Raw genomic sequence first — 19,260 nt, 5'->3', positions numbered from 1 at the left:
TAAAATATTACATTTTAATACGTCTTTGACAAATTTCTTCACCATTCATAGGTTACTTGAAAAAGAAATACATTTATTGTGAACTGTGCGAAAGATGACCTAAAATGTATTACAATCAAATACATAATGGACGTGAAGTATATTTATTTAAAAAAAAAAAAACTGCATCTGTGACGCGGAACATTTTGGAATTTGGGGACCCTTCCTGTATTTTCGTACTTCCGGTTCATACCAGTAGCACCCGTCAGTTCGCTTGATGGACTTTGTCGTAAAGAATCCAACGTTGTGCATCGGATGAAATTCAAATATCTTTAAAAAAGTAACCGCGGCTACTTGCTAGCTTTGCTTTGAAGCCGACTTTAGCAGCGAACTTCTTTATTTTGCTGCGTGTGGCTAACGGGTACAGCTAATGGTGCTAACTAACTAGCTAGCTCTGTTTTTATTCGCAATCTCTGTTTTCGTCTTTTGTTGAAAAAACGAGAAGACCTCGTCAACATGGACACAAAGCTGTGGTGTCAATAACAGGTACGTAAGCCAATGTTGTTAAAGCAAAATGCATGGAAGAGCTCGTATAAACAGCTGGAGGATGTTTTTGTCCTGAGTTTAGAGGCCGTAACATTCACTTAATTGCGTCATTTGTGTTACAGTAGGTGATGTAAAAAGGGCGTCACATGATTCACTTCGCCTTCAACTGCCACATTATTCTACCAAATATATGACAGTGAATTGTGAACAAATTAGTGGAAGTGTTTGAACTAATCGTTCAAAGACGAAATGCCTTGTGGGAATTGTGTGGTGGACCCCCTAGTGTTTCTCATTGCTGTGTGTTGCATCCAGATGATCAGGCGACCCCAAGCGTCGAGGTCTTCATCTGCAAGAGCAAGCGCACACGAGCGATGCCAGCCATGCTAACCTAGAAACTACTTGCTGCAGTGACCTCTCAGCTCAGTTGGCAGCCTTTATCTAAAGACCATGTCTGAGAACCAGGCCAACAACAACAACATCCCGCTCAACAACAATAACATGGGGCCCAACAGGATCCGGAACCCCAACATCAACCAGAACCCGCTCATCAACGTCAGAGACCGCCTCTTCCATGCACTTTTCTTTAAGATGGCTGTCACGTACGCCCGCCTCTTTCCGCCATCATTCAGGCGGGTGTTTGAGTTCTTCGTCCTTCTCAAGGTAAACAGCTTTTTGGCAGCCATTAAACAGCATTGAGTCACATGAGTCTTCAACGCAACTTCTCTTCATCATCAGGCGCTCTTTGTCCTCTTCATCCTTGCCTACATTCACATCGCCTTCTCTCGCTCACCTATCAACTGTCTGGAGGGGGTGAGGGAGCGTTGGCCTCGTGACGGCATCCTACGTGTGGAGATCCAGAGGAACTCCAGCCGGGCCTCCGTCTTCCTGCAGTATTACGACTCGGAGGAGGATGGGGGCACGGGCGGAGGGAGAGGAGGCATTGCTGGGCTCAGTCTGGCAGCTCTGCAAGAGGAAGAGGAGGAGGAGGAAGAGGAGGAGATGATGGAGATATTTGACAACAGCTCAGTGCAGGTGAGAGGAAAAGGCGCTGCGTTTAGACAGTCCAAATTTAAATCTATAAGCAAAATAAATCTAAATGCCAGTCCAGATATAAATCCATGTGCAAGGCCTAATACAATTTTAAATGGTCCAGTTTGAACTGGACATGGAGCCTCGCCTGAAGCCGTCTCTAACAAGGCGAGTTGGAGCAGGCGAGGAAGGAGTGGCGGGAGGTGCAAACAACAGCCAGGACGTCTCCTTCAGCCAAGGCACGAAAGGTACACAGCGTCTGGATCGGAGGTGTTATCTTCCTGGTCCTCATCATCACAGAGCTGCTTTGTTGTTCCAGTGTGGCCGCAGGAGGAGTACATGGTGGAATATTCTCTGGAGTACGGCTTCCTGCGTCTGTCTCAGAGCACACGACAGAGACTCAACATCCCTGTCATGGTTGTCACGCTGGGTGAGACACGGTCTCTGAGCGGTCACGTGACACCTTGTACGGTGAGTGGTGTGATTGTAAGCCTTTTTGTGTTTTAGATCCGATGAAGGACGAGTGTTTTGGCGATGGCTTCAGTCGCTTCCTGTTGGATGAGTTTTTAGGATATGATGACATTCTGATGTCCAGTGTGAAGGCGCTTGCTGAGAACGAAGAGAACAAAGGTATGCTGTCCAATTAAGACAAAGATCATATGACCTCGAGAGGTGATCTAACTGTGTGCTTCTATGCAGGTTTCCTCAGGAACGTGGTGTCTGGAGAACATTACCGCTTCGTTAGCATGTGGATGGCCAGAACCTCCTACCTGGCTGCCTTTGTCATTATGGTCATCTTTGTAAGCCATTGTAGTCCAAGTCAGCCTTGTGAACATGACATCTTTGAAAAATAACCAGTCATATGTGTTAGTTTCTTTCTCATTTGCTGAATATAAAACTTGTTTTAGCTGCTCGGGAAGAGGAACAACCAGAAGCGACCTTTGTTGACCTTTCTTTTTGTGTGTTTTATTTTTCTCAGACCCTGTCGGTGTCCATGCTGCTCAGGTACTCTCATCACCAGATCTTTGTCTTCATCGGTTAGTAGGCTCATCTCACATTTGTGAACCTTGTTGCCTCTAAATATAGTGTGAAATAAACTATCAGCCGGAACCATAAAGGTTCAGAGCATTTGTGTGACCTTGACCCAGTGCGTGTATGTCCCTTTCTCCAGTGGACCTCTTGCAAATGTTGGAGATGAACATGACTATCGCCTTCCCAGCAGCCCCACTACTCACAGTTATCCTTGCCCTCGTCGGTGAGTTTACTTTCGAAAAAGTCCTCTGACTTTCTGTTGCCTTGCCTTTAAATCAGTGACGTACAAAGTGTGGCCTGGGGCTTGCAGCTTGTTTTTTACTGGCCCACGGCACATTCTGGAAAAACAATTAAACAAGGAAACGACAAAAAAAAACAACAAAATAATTGATACTAGTAAAACTAATAATATACTTAGATTTTTATTTAACTATACCTATATAAGATTGGACATCCCCTCTTAAAGGGCATACTCACACTAAACCAATTGGATCATGCCCAGATCTGTTTAACAGCTGATTCATGGTATATTTAGCTGGAGGGGGCGAACCAAATCGCAGTCAGACCTGACACACATTCACTTTCTTTTTTGTAATACTTGGGTAGAGGTGTCCTAGGGCTCCGCACAATTCCAACATAGTGGAGTCATAGAATGACAATGCGACTGCTCCTTGCAGATTCTTAATGATAAATGACACAGTTCGTAATACAAATAAAATACAAAGGCTAAAAATGATATAAAAGTCAAACCCATAGCACACTCACTCACCCGCAACTACATTTGTGTGCGAACTAAAAGCTTTTGAGACTCATGAAAATCAATGACAGCGACCATCTTGCACAAAATAAATCAGAAAAACTCCACATAAGACTGGAAATATTCCACATAATCAGAGAAATTCTAGTAAAACAGCAGAATAAACATGATTGGACAAGTAAACGGGCCATGCTCAGTGTAAGCGCACGCCAACAGGGACCAGAAAAGGGAGGGAGAATTGTGCCCAAGTTCAGCATGATACCAAATGATACCAATCGCCCTTAATTCTGAGCTTTTGACCAGTGGGTATGTGAAACGAACATGATGTGTGTCCAAAGGGCTGCAGATTCAATCCCCTTGCTTGATTCATGCCCCTGTAAAAGTGTCACAACTATCAAGGCTTCAATACTGAGGTCAAAGTTATATCCAAAGAGTTTTCCTGTCGGCAGGTATGGAGGCCATCATGTCGGAGTTCTTCAATGATACGACGACGGCCTTCTACATCATCCTTATTGTGTGGTTGGCGGATCAATACGACGCCATCTGTTGCCACACCAACACCAGCAAACGGCACTGGCTGAGGTGAACTTCTCTTTCACTACTGGCAGTAGCTGCTGCAAAAGACTGTTCCCAATTGTTTATGGCCAACTTTCTTAGAAAGACTTGTTTTTCTTGTTTGTGTTTCAGGTTCTTCTATTTGTATCACTTTGCCTTCTACGCATATCATTATCGCTTTAATGGTCAGTACAGCAGCTTGGCGCTGGTCACTTCCTGGCTCTTCATCCAGGTCAGTTGCACAACCACCACGCTCTCCTTGACTCGTCTTTGTCACATGGTTACATTCTTGTGAACTTGAGGCAGGAAGTAGAAGCAGTTCACTGAATTACCAAAAAATGAGCCAACAACATTGCGGGGCAGAACCTAAGTCTGGTGAGTTTAGTCTCTTTTTTTTTTTTGTCTGCGTCCAGCACTCCATGATCTACTTCTTCCACCACTACGAGCTGCCCGCCATCTTACAGCAGATTCGCATCCAGGAGATGCTCTTGCACAACCAGCAGGCGGGTCAGGCCAACCAGACGGCGCTGCAGGACAGCCTCAACAACAATAATGCTGCTGCTGGGCCGCCAGAACCCGCTGGTGCTTCCCAAACCGGACCCGCCTCCGTCCTTCAGCCCCAGGCCGATAGTCCACCCTCCTCCGCAGCCTCCCCTTCTGCACCGGGTGGTGGCGAGGTGCGCTCGGAGCTCAACTGGGTGGCACAGACGGCCGCCATCATCACCGAAGCACTGTCCTCTTCTCACCAGGAGGGGGCAGCCACATTGGACGCAATCCATCGTCAAGACCTTCCAAGGTCAGGAACCACTGAGATCAGTGTGGTGGCAGAGTTCTGGATGGGAAGTGTGGCAGTAGGTGGAGGAGCAGCAGCAGGTGGACCTAGTGGAGGGGGAGGAGGAGCAACAGCAGAAGGTGAAGCAAACGCAGAAGGAAGAGCAGCAGATGCAAACACAGTCGCCATAGAAACAAAACCCTTTGTAGGCGCTCCTCCAGTTGGAGTGGCAGACAGTGTTGGGGCTCCGGAGGAGGGTGCCCTACAGCCAGACTGTCCCCCCTCACATACGGCTGATATAGACTGCGGCGCGCAGCAGAGTTCCTCCCACGCATCCTGAGATGTCATCATGGTGATGACATCATCTGAGAGCGTCACATGATGCAAGGCATCCCTCCCGTGTGTGACCAGAACAGGAAGTGAAAGCAAAACACTCTCCAGCTGCCGTGTGCACGTGAATAATCAATAATCAATCATGGGAGAGGTGGTCATCAGTTCTGATAGACACTCTTGTAATGATTACACATTGATTGATTGATCTTATCATTTTGAAATGACGCAAGATCACCATTGATACTTTTTCCAATAAGCAGAGGAAAGAAAATATTTAAGATGAGCTCAAATGGCTCAAAATGTCATACGTGGTGTATGAAAAAGCATAACAGGAAGTTGACTGTTGCCAGCTTTATTTTGGTTCCATGTGCTTTTATTTTGAATAGAACAGGGAGTTGATATAATCATTACGTTTCAAAATGAATGCCTTATTAATATGCCTCGGACTCGAGAAAGGAAGGCTGTGTCACACTTTAATTCCCGCCCGCGATGTCACTTTAATAAAAGTGGTGTGACCGAATGGAGGAGACGCAGTCACAAGCCTGTCAGTCATTGTCATTCATTCAAATGTATTTAAAAATGTCTCAGCAGTAAAACTTGTTTGGCTTTTGTGTGGAAATCGCTATCTCTTTGTTTCCCCACTTTAAAAGACGTCATTATACGGCTTCAGTTTTGTCGAAAGATTTCAGCATGGTGATGTCACGTGCTTTTCCCACGGTCACGCTTGAGCTCTAAGGGGACCTTTTTTGGACCTTGTGTTTGTGACGTCACTATATTGAACTCTTCTTGGGCATCAATGACCTGAATGCCGAAACGCGCACGCGCACACTTCGACGCTGCAGTGCGCGGGAGCGTGCGTCATCAGGAGAAGAGCTGCCTCTTGCACACTCTGCAGAACCGACACCAACTGGCAGAGCAGACGCGGACTGGACCGAGCGGGCCGCGGGAGAAGCCGGTGGCCGACAGGAAGCTGGTGATTGCGGTGAAGCCGTTCGGTCGAAGGTGACAGGGATCAAAACATCTGATCAGGTGAGACGCCTACGTGATGGCACTCGCACAAAGACAGCCAAAGCCTCACCGCAGGCTTCTTTTTCCACTGCAGTACGTGTGTGTGTGTGTGTGCGTGTGTGCATGCGACCCACCGCAACAACAAATTACCCTTTAATTATATGTTATGTTTGATTTGATCTCAGGATGCAACTCCGTGTGTGCCCATGCATTGAAATAACTCATTAATTACCTTTTATGGTGGGACACGCCCCCTGTGAGGTGCACGTTTAACCTGAGACGTGTGCGTGTGTGGCATGCACGCATGTATGTGTTCACTATATGTCATACATGTGCATTGTGCTGCAGGATGATGATGAGTTCGCCGTCAGACAAGATGAAAAAAAAGTGGTCAAAGGACAGTCTCACTCTGCTGCCATGTTTCTACTTTGTCGAGGTACACACACACACACACACACACACACAGACATGCACACATTTTATTTTGTAGACTGGAGCCAAAAACATTTTAGTGGGGTCACATGACTGTGGGGTACCGCTTGCAGCTTCCCATTGTGGCATCTTCCATGGTGTCGCTTTACTTCCTGGAATTGACGGACGTGGTGCGGCCGCCGCAGGTCGGCTTCCGTTGCCACGACCGCGACCTCAGCAAGCCGTACGTGGACGGAGGAGACGAAATGATCCCGCTGCTCATGCTGCTGAGCCTCGCCTTCGCCGGCCCAGCAGCCTCGGTAACTTTTGGGGTGACCTCACCTCGCCGGTGCCTGGGGTCACGGCGGACAATGTTTTCTGACTGATTGTGTGTGGCGGCAGATCATGCTGGTGGAGGCTTTCGTTTACTTCCTGCAGTCTCGCACCAAAGTGCGGAGAGCGGAAGGGAGCATCAACGCCGGAGGCTGCAACTTCAACTCCTTCCTGAGGAGGACCGTTCGCTTTGTGGGTACGCACCTTCCGTGTGTAATTTGGTACACGTGCTCGATGCCTAGGTAACGGATGCCAGTCGGTGTAGCTGTGTGATAGTACCTGTTCAAACCTCACTCCCTGGCACCTTAAGAGCTGCGCTGGACAACGACTTAAGACCTTAAGCTTGTTTCCTAGCGTTGCTCGACTGAACTCTTATTCAGTGCGGATGTGCGGGTAATCACAGTTAGAGTGCGGTAAGAGTGATGTCATTGCGCCGTGTGTGCAGGCGTGCACGTGTTTGGTCTTTGCGCGACAGCGCTGGTCACCGACGTCATCCAGCTGTCGACAGGTTACCACGCTCCATTCTTCCTCACCGTGTGCAAGCCAAACTACACCCACGTCGCCTGCGACACCAACGCTTACATCACAAAAGACATCTGCTCCGGACATGACTACCATGCCATCATGGCTGCCAGGTGAGCAGATCGTTCCTGTTTTACGACACCAAAGCTGGTAAGGTTCCAGACTTTATCCTGGGCGGCAGCGCCTCAGGAAGTCGAGCAGATCGCCCAGAAACCCTGCTTCCTCCATCCCAGTCACTTTTGTTTCCTTGGACGAGACACTTCACCCACCTTGCCTCCAGTGCTGCCCGCACTGGTGTATACTGTAAATGTTTGGTGGTGGTCAGAGAGGCCATAGGTGCGAATTGGCAGCCAAATTTTTGTGTGTCTACCCCATGGCAGCTGTGAGTACAGATGTTGATTACACCACCAGTGTGTGACTGGAGAGTGAAGGAATAATGGGTTTCACTGTGAAGTGCTTTGGGTATCACTTTGGGTTTAGCTACTGTATATAAATCCAATGCATTTTGATTAATGTTATTATCCAAAAGGTTTTTGAGCTGTCACGGACTCGTCCTTCTCTCCTATGCCTCCACAGGAAGACGTTCCCATCCCAGCATGCAACTCTGTCTGCTTTTGCCGCGGTGTACGTCTCGGTAAGTTCTGCTGAATCTAAATGACTCATCCAACAAGCAATCAAAAGAGAAGTTATCAGCAACTAGCTACGTGACCGCCATTGCAAACACATATGAGGAGGCTGGAGAACCAAAGTCACAAAACTTTACTCAGACACATGTGACTTGTCTCTCCCACTTTTGCAGATGTATTTCAACTCCACCATCTCAAACAGCACCAAGCTGCTGAAGCCCGTCTTGGTCTTCTTCTTCGCCATCGCTGCCGCGCTGACGGGCCTCACTCAGGTCACGCAGCATCGCAGCCACCCGGTTGACATCTATGTGGGCTTCCTGATCGGAGCGTTCATCGCCGCCTACCTGGTGAGCTCGCATCATTTTTAGGGGCAGTTGTCCTCCCCGACCACGCAGATAACTTTGTCTTTCTGTTGCCAAGACAACTGCATCCAGTGAGCGGCTTTTTGATTGCTTGCTTTTTATTAAGCTGCTGATTCTTCTGCAGGCTTTTCATGCAGTGGCCAACTTCAAGTTCTCTGATATCACTTTGCCTCCGCCTCCTCCACCCGCACTGGAGGACCCTTTACGAGTGCTGACTGAACGAGGACACGAGTCTGTATATCAAAAGGGCCCCGCCTCAGCCTCTGAGAGCAATGATGAGATAGCAGCGACCCCGGCCCCCCTGGACTGTCGAGACAGCGTGGGGCCCCTTCAGAGGGAGGTTGCCTCCATGGGTAGCCTGAAGAGGGCGAGCGTGGATGTGGAGCTGCTGGCTCCTCGCAGCCCCATGGCCAAGGAGACTATGCTGACCTTCAGTAACACTTTGCCACGAGCCAGTATCAGTGTCAGCGAGGGTGCGCCTGGTCCGGTCCAGCCGATCCAAGCGGTTCAGCCACGGCTGAAGGCTGTCCATGTCCCAATGGACCCGGTCTCATCACAGCGTCTGTTGTCGGAATGGAAGCAGAAGTCTATGGAGATGCGAGTCCAGAGCATGAGGGATGAGAACGAGACCAGCGAAGATGGCTTGGAGGCGGGGACAGATGATCGAGGCTCTCAGGTCCCCGTCTGCCTGCCTGCGTTTTCATCTGGCAAGACCGCCTCCAGTCGCAACCGCACTCCTCCTCCGGGTGGAGCCAAAGCCATAGCAACCCCGAGACCACCTCAGATCCCTGAAGCAGTACCCCCACCGGTCTCACCAAAGAGTTTGCTGGCCCGCGCCAAGTGGCAAGCCATAAGAGAGAAGACAAGCGGGGACGCGTCAGGTCGCGTCGCAGCCAACCAGCCACGACTGATGCAGGTCGTCGCCATGTCCAAGCAGCAAGGCTTGCTGGGGTCTTCATCTTCAGGTGAAAAATCTTCAGAAACTGCCTCCACCTGCTCTGGAACTTCTTCTGCTGCCACATCGCCACGATACCGGCCGACCTCCGAGAAGCAGCGGGAGGGAATCGTCACCGTGAACGCCCACGCCACCCACCATCCTCTCGCCCAAGCTCCACCCCCCGCCCAAAATGGCCGTCCGTGGGAGTGGGGCGGAGGAGACCTACGTGACACCTATGACCTTAACAGCCTCCAACGAGGAGATTCCTCTGCTTCCGGCAGCAGCTTCCGGCCGCATCGATCCAGCGGCATGCCAGCAGATCCGGCCCCGCCTCAGCAACAGTTTGAGGTGTTGACAGACGCGCAGAGGAGGGAAATGGCAATGAGACGCAAGACGGCGCTGGTTCTTCTGGATCGAGACGGCCAGCAGACTGATGAGGAAAACCAGTTCAAGAGTTTCCAAAGTCGAAGAATGAAGGATTAGTCCTGTGACTTTCAAAATAAAGGCCGGAATGGATTATTATGAACTGATTCGCAGAATGTGAAGCTTCAACTACTGAGTGAAACACAGTGGGCGTGGCTTATTAACGGCCTCACACTGAATTGCTGTATTAACAGTGTTGTGATAGCTCGGTTGCCTTGGTGATTCTCAGCATGTTTGTGTGTGTGTGCCTTCGGCTCTGATTGGTGAAGGTAAATATTGTGTGTGTGCGTGCGTGGCAAAATGACAACATGTTAATTGTTGATGCCTCTCGTCAATGAGTAAGTGGGCGGGGTTAAAGCGACTGAAAGGAGACAAATACAGGAAAAAGCAGTGATATTTTTGTGTAAAAATGAAATTTGTGTCGCTAATGTTGACTTTCCGACCAACGGGTAAAATGTTGCATAAATCTGGCTCTCAGTGACAAACTTCCCGTCTCCAAGTGACGTCACATTTTGGACTTTTCATCCAATTAAAGATCAGCGGGGGCTTTTCGAGATTGTGTTTGCAAGGCCACATGGTGACAGGTTGAACACATCTTTAAAAAAAAAAAACATTTATTGTTGCTGTGAGCAGACAGCAAACAATGTTTCAATGTGAAAAACTTTATTGAATGTAAACACATGCTGCATGTTACCGTCAAATATCAAATAAAACGTCTTCTTCACTTTACAATACAATTGTTCATTTGGATTTCTCTTCACAAAGGGAATACTACTACTACTACTACTACTACTACTATTGTCTTCACAAAAGAAATACTATTGTACACAGTTCCAGTCAAATGTTTACATACTCTCATCATGGGCTTGAATATCTAATTTTGGGCCCTTAATGTTTTATTTGAACCAGTCTTTTTCCAGGTTATAATGATAATTATAATGATTTTTAAACGCAAGAAATGCACACAGTTGAATTTACTTTTCTCTCATTTACACATACCGTACAAGAACCTACGTTTTATAATTGGTGCTGGAGCTTCCAGATTGTCTTGAACCTGATAAGGCTAACTTATTAGTGATCATGATTGACTGCAGCTGATAGTGTCTCTGACGGCATAAAACGATGTCTGGACCAATATTCAAAACAATGGGAGAGTCAAAGGAACTCAGTAAAGCTCTAAGAAAGAAAATTGTTAATTTACACAAATTGGGAACATCTTTTGGAGACATTTTAAACAACTGCAATTCAAACCATTGTATATCGGAAGAATATATTTTAATGCGTCACCACTTTGCCAAGGTCTAGAAGATGACAGATACCCAAGAAAATTGGTTAGGATCTTCAAGAACAACCCAGGAACCACAAACACTCAAGTTTGCCATGAACTGGAAGCTGCTGCCAAGCATGGTGGTGGTAGCATCCTCAGCTTGGGCTGAGGAGGACTGCCTCCAAATTCTTAAGATTCACCTCAAATTAACAGCTGGGCATCTGAAACTTGGACACAATTGGGTGTCCCAGCAGGACAATGATTCCTAACACACATCAAAACCGGTATTGGAATACATAAAGCAGGCTACAATTATGCTTCTAGAATGACCTTGACCTCAACCCGACAGAACAAATGTGGACTATCCTTAAAAGCCAGAAAACCATTTCTGCCAATAAAAATGGTTAAATATCCAAGCACAGTTAGTTCAGAAGCCGAGGAAAAAGTGTTAGACTGAGGTGAAACTTGCTAAGACACATTTAAGGCACACGTTTTTTGAAGACGTGTGTTGTATTGTAGGATAGGCGGCATACAAGATGGATGGATGGATGGATGGATGGATGGATGGATGGATGGATGTGGTATTGTCATTACACCACTCGAAAAAGAACGGTTCAAATCAATCATTAGGAAACTAAATCATTGATATGTCATGTGTGTACAGTATATACACATATACTATAAATATAAATGTGAGTGTGTATGTGTGAATATATGTATATACAGTCATGGATAATATGATTAGACCACCCTTGTTTCTTCAGTTTATTGATCCATTTTAATGTCTGGTACAACTAAAGGTACATTTGTTTGGACAAATATAATGATGATAACAAATATGGCTCATAAGAGTTTAATTGAAGAGCTGATATCTAGCAACTTCCATGGTTTTCTTGATCATAACCAAAATCACTTAAGTTCTTACATGAATAGCTATAGCATTGTACTGCCAAAAAATGTAACTCTTATGAGCTATTTTTGTTTCATTGTTATATTTGTCCACACAAAGGTACCTTTAGTTGTATCAAGCATTAAAATGAACAAGAAACTGAAGAAACAAGGGTGGTCTAATCATTTTTTCCATGACTGTAGAGTATATGTCTGTGTGTGTGTGTGTGTGTTAAAATGTATTTAATGTCTAAAACACACATCCGCTGCCTTATGTCCTGCAACTTGAGGCTCATCATGCAGTAGCCATGGAAACAGTGCTGATGGCGATAAGGCGCTTCAAAACACACACACACAGACACACAAACACACACACTTTATTTCCTGGAGGCCAACCAGCATATTGCCATGGAAACAGTGAACATGTGTGTTTTCATGATTGAAGGAAGCGATCAGCATTCATTTTGAGCTTCGTCCTGATCATCATCATTATGAACACTAACTAATGACAGTAATGTTGTCATTGTCCCCTTCTGACGCAAACCCTCCTGCATGAGCACTGACCACTCAGCAAACGACCACACATTCAACCGACTCAGTACTCTTGACCTGCACCTGTACTCGGTGTGAAGTGCTGGGTCTGGATGTGGATCTGGATGCAGTCCTGTGGGTCTCAGTGGTCCAGTTGGTTGGCAAAGACCCCTGCCTCCCAGCGAAGAGCTCGCTGGTTTTTATGTCTCACTACCCGCGTTGATTCTACGACCTGCAAACACATTTTGGAATCCACATGCAATCCGCGACTAAGTCAACAATGTCATGAAAAATGGAGATAAAATGACGAAGAAGAGTGATAATTCTTCCAGACACCGCTCTGATATAGAAAAAGAGTAGTTCCAGCTCCAACAACGATCGGTGTGTCGCTTTAAAAGTCAACATTTTTTATTTGTACTACACAGGAAGCTAAACAGCTAGTCAATGAGAGTGTTTGCTCACTATCAGGAAACTCTGCCTGATCAAGTGTTTTTGTCATTTGTCAGTGTTTTGACAATTGCAAGTCATACGCTCACCCCACTCCCAAGAGCAAAACAGGATCAAGAGGACCAAGGTGCAGCTTCAACTCTGGTGTAAAAACCCCCCCAAAATAATCCATGGCCCGCTTGCAAATGTGACAATGCCCAATGCTTCTGAGTCCAGTCTAAGAGGTCAAGTCTCGTGTCGTCATCAAACCAAAAGCCCTCTGTGTGAACGCTACCGGCTAGCGGTGTAAATCTCTTTGTGATAGACGATTCAATTCAATGTAGTTACACAGGTTATGATAACTGACTAAGTGCACACTCCAGCGACATTTCAAAGTAATGAATTTACAAAGCAGAAAAATTCCCATACCCGCCCCTGTTGGTCTGGCTGGTCCTACGTTCCCTATTGATGGGTGAGCAATCCAGCGGTTGGTGAATTCTGTTGCACCCTTCTTGAAATTAATCCAGAGACATTTCAAACTTCGGTTGACAGTGTCTCATAAACAACACGAGAGCCTGGGCTGCCGGCGAAACACACCAGCCAGTTGGCCAGCTAGCTAGCTGACCTCGGCTAATTAGCTAGCGCTGGCCAACTGACCGGCTAGCTAGCGCCACGGCGCGTTTCGCCGGCAGCCCAGGCTCTCGCGTTGTTTATAAGACACTCAACCGATTGCTCCTCTCACGATACCCGGTGCATGTCTCCACAATCGATTGAACTATAGATTTATGGCTGATCATTATCGATACAGAATTCTTTACCGGCAAATCAGAATCGTTTGCTCACCAAACCGGCTATCCGGTCGCATTGGTTTATCATTCTCATCCCTACTACTGGCCCTGCCTCCACCCAATGAGGCAAAGAGACTGTATGACTCACAAAAGGGCTCATTCTGCTCATGCCGTTGTTCTATAGAACAAACACGCCAAGGTGCTGAAACTCTGTGAACTCTCGTCATGCCTGTTTGGAGGCGAGAGATGAGGAAAACAGACACGCATGCACATGGCAATATATGGAGGCCGGCAAAATTATTGAGTTCATTTTCATTTACTGTGTGATTAGTTAATTAATTTATTATTGTCCCAGGCCTGGTGCCCTCTTTTTTCTGAACAAGAAATCTTGTCATGGTCTAATCTTGTGAGATCTTGTGACACCCCTAGCATTTACATGAAATTTGATGGGGTTATGTACAAATGTATTTTTGAAAGTGTTTTTTTTTAATCATTGCGGCTAAGGGTTTCCCGCTGCCCGGTTTGGTCCCACCCTCGGACTGGTATTGGTGGAAGGTAAGGTGTGATGGTTTGTTTAGATAGTTTAGCCTATATTGACCTACATTGGATTAGTTTTAGCATCTTTTAAGGTACAAAATGTATCAAAATGTGTGTGTCCTCCCCCCCACCCCGCATCCTTCAATTTTTTTGCATGCGGCCTTGCTGAAAAAGGTTTGGACACCCCTGCCCTCAGGATGTTCGTGAAAACTCCACCCTTCGCATAAAAATTGTGTCGTTTAACAAAACAGACACATGTTTTAATTAATATAAGGACGTGCTTGATTGACAGATGAGCCCTCACCTGGTTGTTGATGTCATCGATGGGCTGAATCCCAGCATACTAAAAGACAAACAGGAAGTGAGCGGAGTACGAGAGAACATTCTGCTGAGCTTTGAACTTTGACTCACCGAGCTCTCGTCGAGCTTTAGTCTCACTCGTCGTTCCTCAAAGTCCCGCAGCAGTGCCCCCGTCAGGCCTTTAGAAGGCGGCGGTGCATGGGAGGAGGTCACCAAGGAGACAGTCGGACAAGACTCTGAGACGTCCTCTGAAATGGTGGAGAGGATGTTGACCTGTGACCTCCTTGGTTCACCTTATATTTTATAATTTTTCAGTGTTTATTTTTGTCACTAAAATCAGAAGCACGTTTCAAGCAATACTTCTGCCGTGTTAAAGGTCACGAATGACATCAAGTGCATGAAGTCTTTTGCTTGGTTATAGATTAGCGCAGCTCGTTAACCTCATCCTGGCAGACTTTGGTCCATGTCTGGTTACTGATTCTTTGATTCACTTCGCTGTAGCTGCACTAAGGGTAACCAGCTGATTGTCTGAGCAACAACTTAGACGAGCATCATGACATCATCACACGTACATGAGAGAGCGTGGATCAGAGTGCTTGTGTTTTTACTTGCTTGTGTTAATAATGATGTTTAATGATTGGAGCACAAATGAAAAAGCGTCTTTTCCACTGCCAAGTGGAAGACTTGAAGGGTACACACCTGAGTTTTTTGACAGGTCAAACTGGTTGGAGAACATTCTGGATACCTGCTCTACTAAAGGGGCTGGAGAGAAGAGACTACGCTCCCTGGGCTCCCTGGACTCACTGGACCCCCTGGATTCCCTGGACTCGCGAAGCTCCTGTTCCCGTCGCAAAGCATCTTGGATTTCCTTCTCAATGAACTCCAGGGCCCCTTTTTTCCCACACTGTAAACCGGTGGACTCCTGGTTGTCCCGCCAGGAATAAGGTTTGGTCCAGGATGGCGGACGGGAGGAGGAGGTTTCTTCAGCGTGCCGATGAGGACAACAAGGGGACAGAAAGGCCGCTGGGTCCTGCGGTTTCTCCTTTGTGGCTGAAAACCCCTGTGGCAGATCAGAGACCTCCTGCTTTTGGTTCTTGTTGTGGTTGTCTTGCTGAACGATGAAGCCCACATGCTTCTTCTCTGTGGCCTCAATAGATGTTAGTGGTGACTTCATCCTCTTGGTTCGGATCTCCACCATCTCTGAGCATCCGTCACTGTGCTTCAGGCGTCGCAAGTGTCTGAGATTCTCCTCACGTTCCTGAACTAAACGGATCTCCTGCTCAATCGGGGTCTCATTGTTAAGGTAGTACTTTCCTTTACTTCCACTTTGTATTCTTTCATCAAACACCTCCTCGTCGCTGATGTAGCCGCTATGCACCTCCACCAGCAAGTCGTTCTTAGTGAAGTCTTCATCATTGAGGCCGTTGGAGTCATTCTCAGTTTTTCTCCAGTCCTCAAAGGTTTCACCTTCCCCAGACGGCTCTGACCTTGTTGCGTCCTCTTCCTCCACCTTCCAGGACACCCTTGGCCTCCCGGGGTGGACGGGGGCATTCCGCACGTCCTGTTCTAGCTTCATAAACTGCTGCCGAGCTGCACTGAAGTCGATCTGGTCACTGATAATCGTTCCAGGTTCGGCAGGGCGGCAGGGTTCTAGCCTGCTGGAACTGTAGCTCACACTGAAACCTTCTGTCAGTGAATTTGTAGACCTACTGCGATCCAGATTCTCCAGCACACTCATCTTGGATGTTGGCTTCTTCTTTGGGGCTTGCTTCCGAATGATATCCTTCCTCAGTTGCTTCTCTTCTTCTGGCCCAAATACTTCGCAGAGGTCTTCCGGCTGGAGTTTGTACTGTGACTCTGACTCTGAGAACATAATCTCTGGTTTCCTGCCACTGTTGTATGTCTGCACTTTGAAGGCCTTGTCCTCCTTCAGGGTCGTGAGATGAACCTGCCGCTGAGGTGAGACCATCCACGCCTCATTCAGCTCTGCTTCTGGACTGGTTGGATCCTCCACGAAGGAGTAGAACCCACAGTGAGAGCCTAAGCTGCTGCTGGGACTGCCGGAACACAAATCGTCACTGCTGTCGTCGCCATCTTGTGACACGGTGACCTGGTGGCTCTGCACCACCAGTTCCCTGAACCCACCGTGCTCTTGGAGGGAGTCAGTGACACTGTCGGTGGCCATAAAATGATCTTCACCATTGCTTGGACCCGCCATAGTACGTAGGTCAGACGGATGCAGCGGGGGGGACAAAGGCTTCAGCACCCACCTCCTGGGAATGTTGTCCATGGTAGCAGGGGGTGGTGTGGAGCAGATGACACCTTGGATGGATGAAAATGCTTGAACACAAACTCTGCAAAGTCACAACATCCTGACAGTCATCAATAGAGGATAGTCTTATGAGTGCATAAGTGTGTGCCCGGATGTTGCACTCAGCACGCCCAAAACGGTGAGTGTGCAGTGATACACCAACTTCAATCGGCATCTTGGCCATGTAGCGGAAGGGGAGGCACTAACTGGGGTGGTTGCAATGGATCGTTAAAAAGGAGAGAAGATGAACAGGAAGCAAATAAATATTGCGTCATTTGCATCAACATATCGTAATTTGCGGTAAGTGTGCAACGACAGTGATGGATTTGGGACGGCGCTACATTGCCAAATTTCACACCCTCGGGAACTACAGTAAGTCGCAACACAGCCTTAGGCCCCGTCCACACGAGAATGCTCCTGAGATTTTTCTTTTTTGGCGAGTTGAAAGAAATGTGTGTCCACACTGGGAACAGATCACTGAGTGTGGCGCTGTGACGAGACACACAGACAGACCCACGTGACACAACAAACCATAGAAGAAGAAAGGAGCCATGCGTCTCTTCCGCTTTCCAAGGCTCATCTCGACTTACAAGAAGTGGAATTACTTTTGAGAGTCATGATGGAGTACAAGACAGCAAAATATCAGGAGCATGTTGACTGGGATGAGTCATGTCGGTTGAAATATTCAGATAATATGTTGCCGGCGTTTTCAGATTTTCAAACTCTGGAAGCTGTTTTTTTTTTTTTTTAAAGCTGTTTCAGGGCACACAGAACGCTGTTCCCGTGTGGATGAGAGACTGAAACGATAAAATTATTTGCCGTTTTGACCTGAAAACGTTTCCGTGTGGATAGCCCTTAAGTCTATGGAGTGCATAAGTGCGTTCACACTGAGCGATACAGCAAAAGGCTTTGCACTGTCGGTACCAGGGTGTTGCACTCAAAACGCCAAAACTAGTGAGTGTGCAGTGCTGGACACTTGCCACACTCAAAAGTCGCAATCTTGGCTACCTTGCGGAAGGAGCAAACCATAGCGGTAGAAATTAATGACCAGAAGAAGAAGTAGTGGGTAAATATTACGATTTTCAGCAAGTGCGCAATGATGATAATGGATTTGGGACAGCACTTAATTAATTCAGAAGTATACTTATTGAAGTGCACTGACAGAAACAGCCTCTTACATTTAGCGGTTGTTACAGTAGCCATTTAGATTTTTTAAATCACACATTCAGTCACAAACCCCAAGACCTTTGACCTTTGAATATTTGCTGAATTCATGCTAGCAGAGAATTTGGGATGTGGACTGCATTTGACTTCAGACAGAACCATTAGCTTTAATATTAGCATACACGTGCAGCCCAGCAGATAAGCTGTGATCAGTAGCTCCTCCTCCACTGCTGTCAGCTGATAACAGTGACCCCCGGCTTGCTGTCAACTGACAGAAGGTCGGAGGTTAACAGGTGGACAAGTGGGGCGCAAGCAGAACAAAAAAATTCTAACAACAAACAAAAACTCTCTGGACAAACATTTGCAGCCTGTAGGGGGCGCTAACAATACATTAGGGGTGGGTGATACTGCATATTTTGTTTGATCCAAAACCAAGTAAACACAGGGCCAGTATTGCTGATATTGATACCGATAATTTGGACTGGAGATTTTTCCGAATAATACACGGGATAAAGATTTAGGCAGATTTTGTGTGTTTTTTCCTGTGTTGTTCATATTGGTACATTGTTGATATTGTTATATTTTATATAGTTATACTGTTTACAAACTCATCAATGCCAGCACTAGTTGCTTTTGTTTGGTTTTATTTTCTATTATTGACTTTTTGATCAAAGAAATGTATGTAATAAAAAAAAGAATATACTATTTTGTTGCTATTTTTACAGTCTTATATTGTAGTATTTATATATTGTTAAATTGTTCACAAATATGTTCCTTGTTCCTACCAAAAATATTTGTCTTGTGTTTTATTCTAATTATAATCATGACCATCAAATTGAAGGCAAAATCATTCAATGTTAAAGTAGTTGAAGTATCGGTAATACTTGACCTGTACGTACTTCGTATCGAATCAATGTAAAAAAGCAGTATCGCTCGCCCCTATTGGACACTCTATTGAATATAACAGAGTGTCAATCGTCAGTCTGAACTCATGGTGGGCGTCAAGTCATCACGTGATTCGTATAACAATAATGCTGTCATTAGAACAAGACTATTTTGTATAAAAATCTTACCTGAGTTCAAGTTCAGCTTCCAGAAGCGTTGTCAAGTACAAAAAAATGACCAATGAGACAAAGTTCATCAGACTCACAGGCTCCGCCCCCAAGTGCCCCGCCCCCACCGGCTATCCTGCATTGACTTAACAGAAAGCTCTCTGGATGGAAACATTTAATAAACATTTAATAAACTAATAATTAGCATCGTATCCCACACATAATCAATCTGAACCCACCAGTGACCCCAGTAGTCATCATCATCATCATCATCATCACACGCAGGTGTTTCGATGAGCACCTCCTCTTCCTCTGCGTCTGACATGTTGCATCCGTTTTGTCTTCTGCTGCCCCCTGCTGCTCAGATGTAC

General features: G+C 46.5%; 3 protein-coding genes across 3 annotated transcripts; 2 read left to right on the top strand and 1 right to left on the bottom strand.

Moving 5' to 3' along the window:
* Nucleotides 1–212: 212 nt before the first annotated feature.
* On the top strand, nucleotides 213–3,929 carry tmem259 (transmembrane protein 259). Its single transcript, XM_054790219.1, has 10 exons — nucleotides 213–525; nucleotides 838–1,185; nucleotides 1,261–1,557; nucleotides 1,679–1,802; nucleotides 1,874–1,984; nucleotides 2,062–2,184; nucleotides 2,254–2,354; nucleotides 2,534–2,591; nucleotides 2,726–2,809; nucleotides 3,793–3,929. The coding sequence occupies exons 2-10, from the start codon at nucleotides 973–975 to the stop codon at nucleotides 3,927–3,929; spliced, it is 1,248 nt and encodes a 415-aa protein (XP_054646194.1). The 5' UTR covers nucleotides 213–525; nucleotides 838–972.
* A 1,084-nt stretch (nucleotides 3,930–5,013) lies between these two features.
* plppr3b (phospholipid phosphatase related 3b) lies at nucleotides 5,014–10,350 on the top strand. The gene is made up of 8 exons (XM_054790218.1): nucleotides 5,014–6,032; nucleotides 6,360–6,447; nucleotides 6,557–6,742; nucleotides 6,825–6,951; nucleotides 7,201–7,390; nucleotides 7,854–7,911; nucleotides 8,077–8,250; nucleotides 8,390–10,350. Exons 2-8 carry the CDS (start codon nucleotides 6,361–6,363, stop codon nucleotides 9,683–9,685), a joined length of 2,118 nt encoding a protein of 705 aa, XP_054646193.1. The 5' UTR covers nucleotides 5,014–6,032; nucleotide 6,360; the 3' UTR covers nucleotides 9,686–10,350.
* Nucleotides 8,829–19,214, bottom strand: misp (mitotic spindle positioning). The gene is made up of 5 exons (XM_054790047.1): nucleotides 19,108–19,214; nucleotides 15,062–16,716; nucleotides 14,474–14,610; nucleotides 14,367–14,405; nucleotides 8,829–12,543 (listed from the first exon to the last, which is right to left on the bottom strand). Exons 1-5 carry the CDS (start codon nucleotides 19,212–19,214, stop codon nucleotides 12,454–12,456), a joined length of 2,028 nt encoding a protein of 675 aa, XP_054646022.1. The 3' UTR covers nucleotides 8,829–12,453.
* Between the last annotated feature and the right edge of the window lie 46 nt (nucleotides 19,215–19,260).

This window comes from Dunckerocampus dactyliophorus, chromosome 10 (assembly GCF_027744805.1).
Source record: "Dunckerocampus dactyliophorus isolate RoL2022-P2 chromosome 10, RoL_Ddac_1.1, whole genome shotgun sequence".
NCBI lineage: Eukaryota > Metazoa > Chordata > Actinopteri > Syngnathiformes > Syngnathidae > Dunckerocampus > Dunckerocampus dactyliophorus.
This window is presented reverse-complemented; position numbering and strand designations above follow the sequence as displayed.

Excerpts from the sequence above, each read along its gene's own strand:
- plppr3b (XM_054790218.1), top strand. The coding sequence starts at position 6,361 with ATGATGATGAGTTCGCCGTCAGACAAGATGAAAAAAAAGTGGTCAAAG. Across the intron at positions 6,743-6,824 it reads TCGCCGGCCCAGCAGCCTCG|ATCATGCTGGTGGAGGCTTT; the intron begins GTAACTTTTGGG and ends GTGTGGCGGCAG. Across the intron at positions 7,391-7,853 it reads CATGCCATCATGGCTGCCAG|GAAGACGTTCCCATCCCAGC; the intron begins GTGAGCAGATCG and ends ATGCCTCCACAG.
- tmem259 (XM_054790219.1), top strand. The coding sequence starts at position 973 with ATGTCTGAGAACCAGGCCAACAACAACAACATCCCGCTCAACAACAAT. Across the intron at positions 1,186-1,260 it reads AGTTCTTCGTCCTTCTCAAG|GCGCTCTTTGTCCTCTTCAT; the intron begins GTAAACAGCTTT and ends CTTCATCATCAG. Across the intron at positions 1,985-2,061 it reads TGTCATGGTTGTCACGCTGG|ATCCGATGAAGGACGAGTGT; the intron begins GTGAGACACGGT and ends TTTGTGTTTTAG.
- misp (XM_054790047.1), bottom strand. The coding sequence starts at position 19,214 with ATGTCAGACGCAGAGGAAGAGGAGGTGCTCATCGAAACACCTGCGTGT. Across the intron at positions 16,717-19,107 it reads TGGGTTCAGATTGATTATGT|AGTTTGTGTTCAAGCATTTT; the intron begins GTGGGATACGAT and ends GTGACTTTGCAG. Across the intron at positions 14,406-14,473 it reads TAAAGCTCGACGAGAGCTCG|TATGCTGGGATTCAGCCCAT; the intron begins GTGAGTCAAAGT and ends TTTGTCTTTTAG.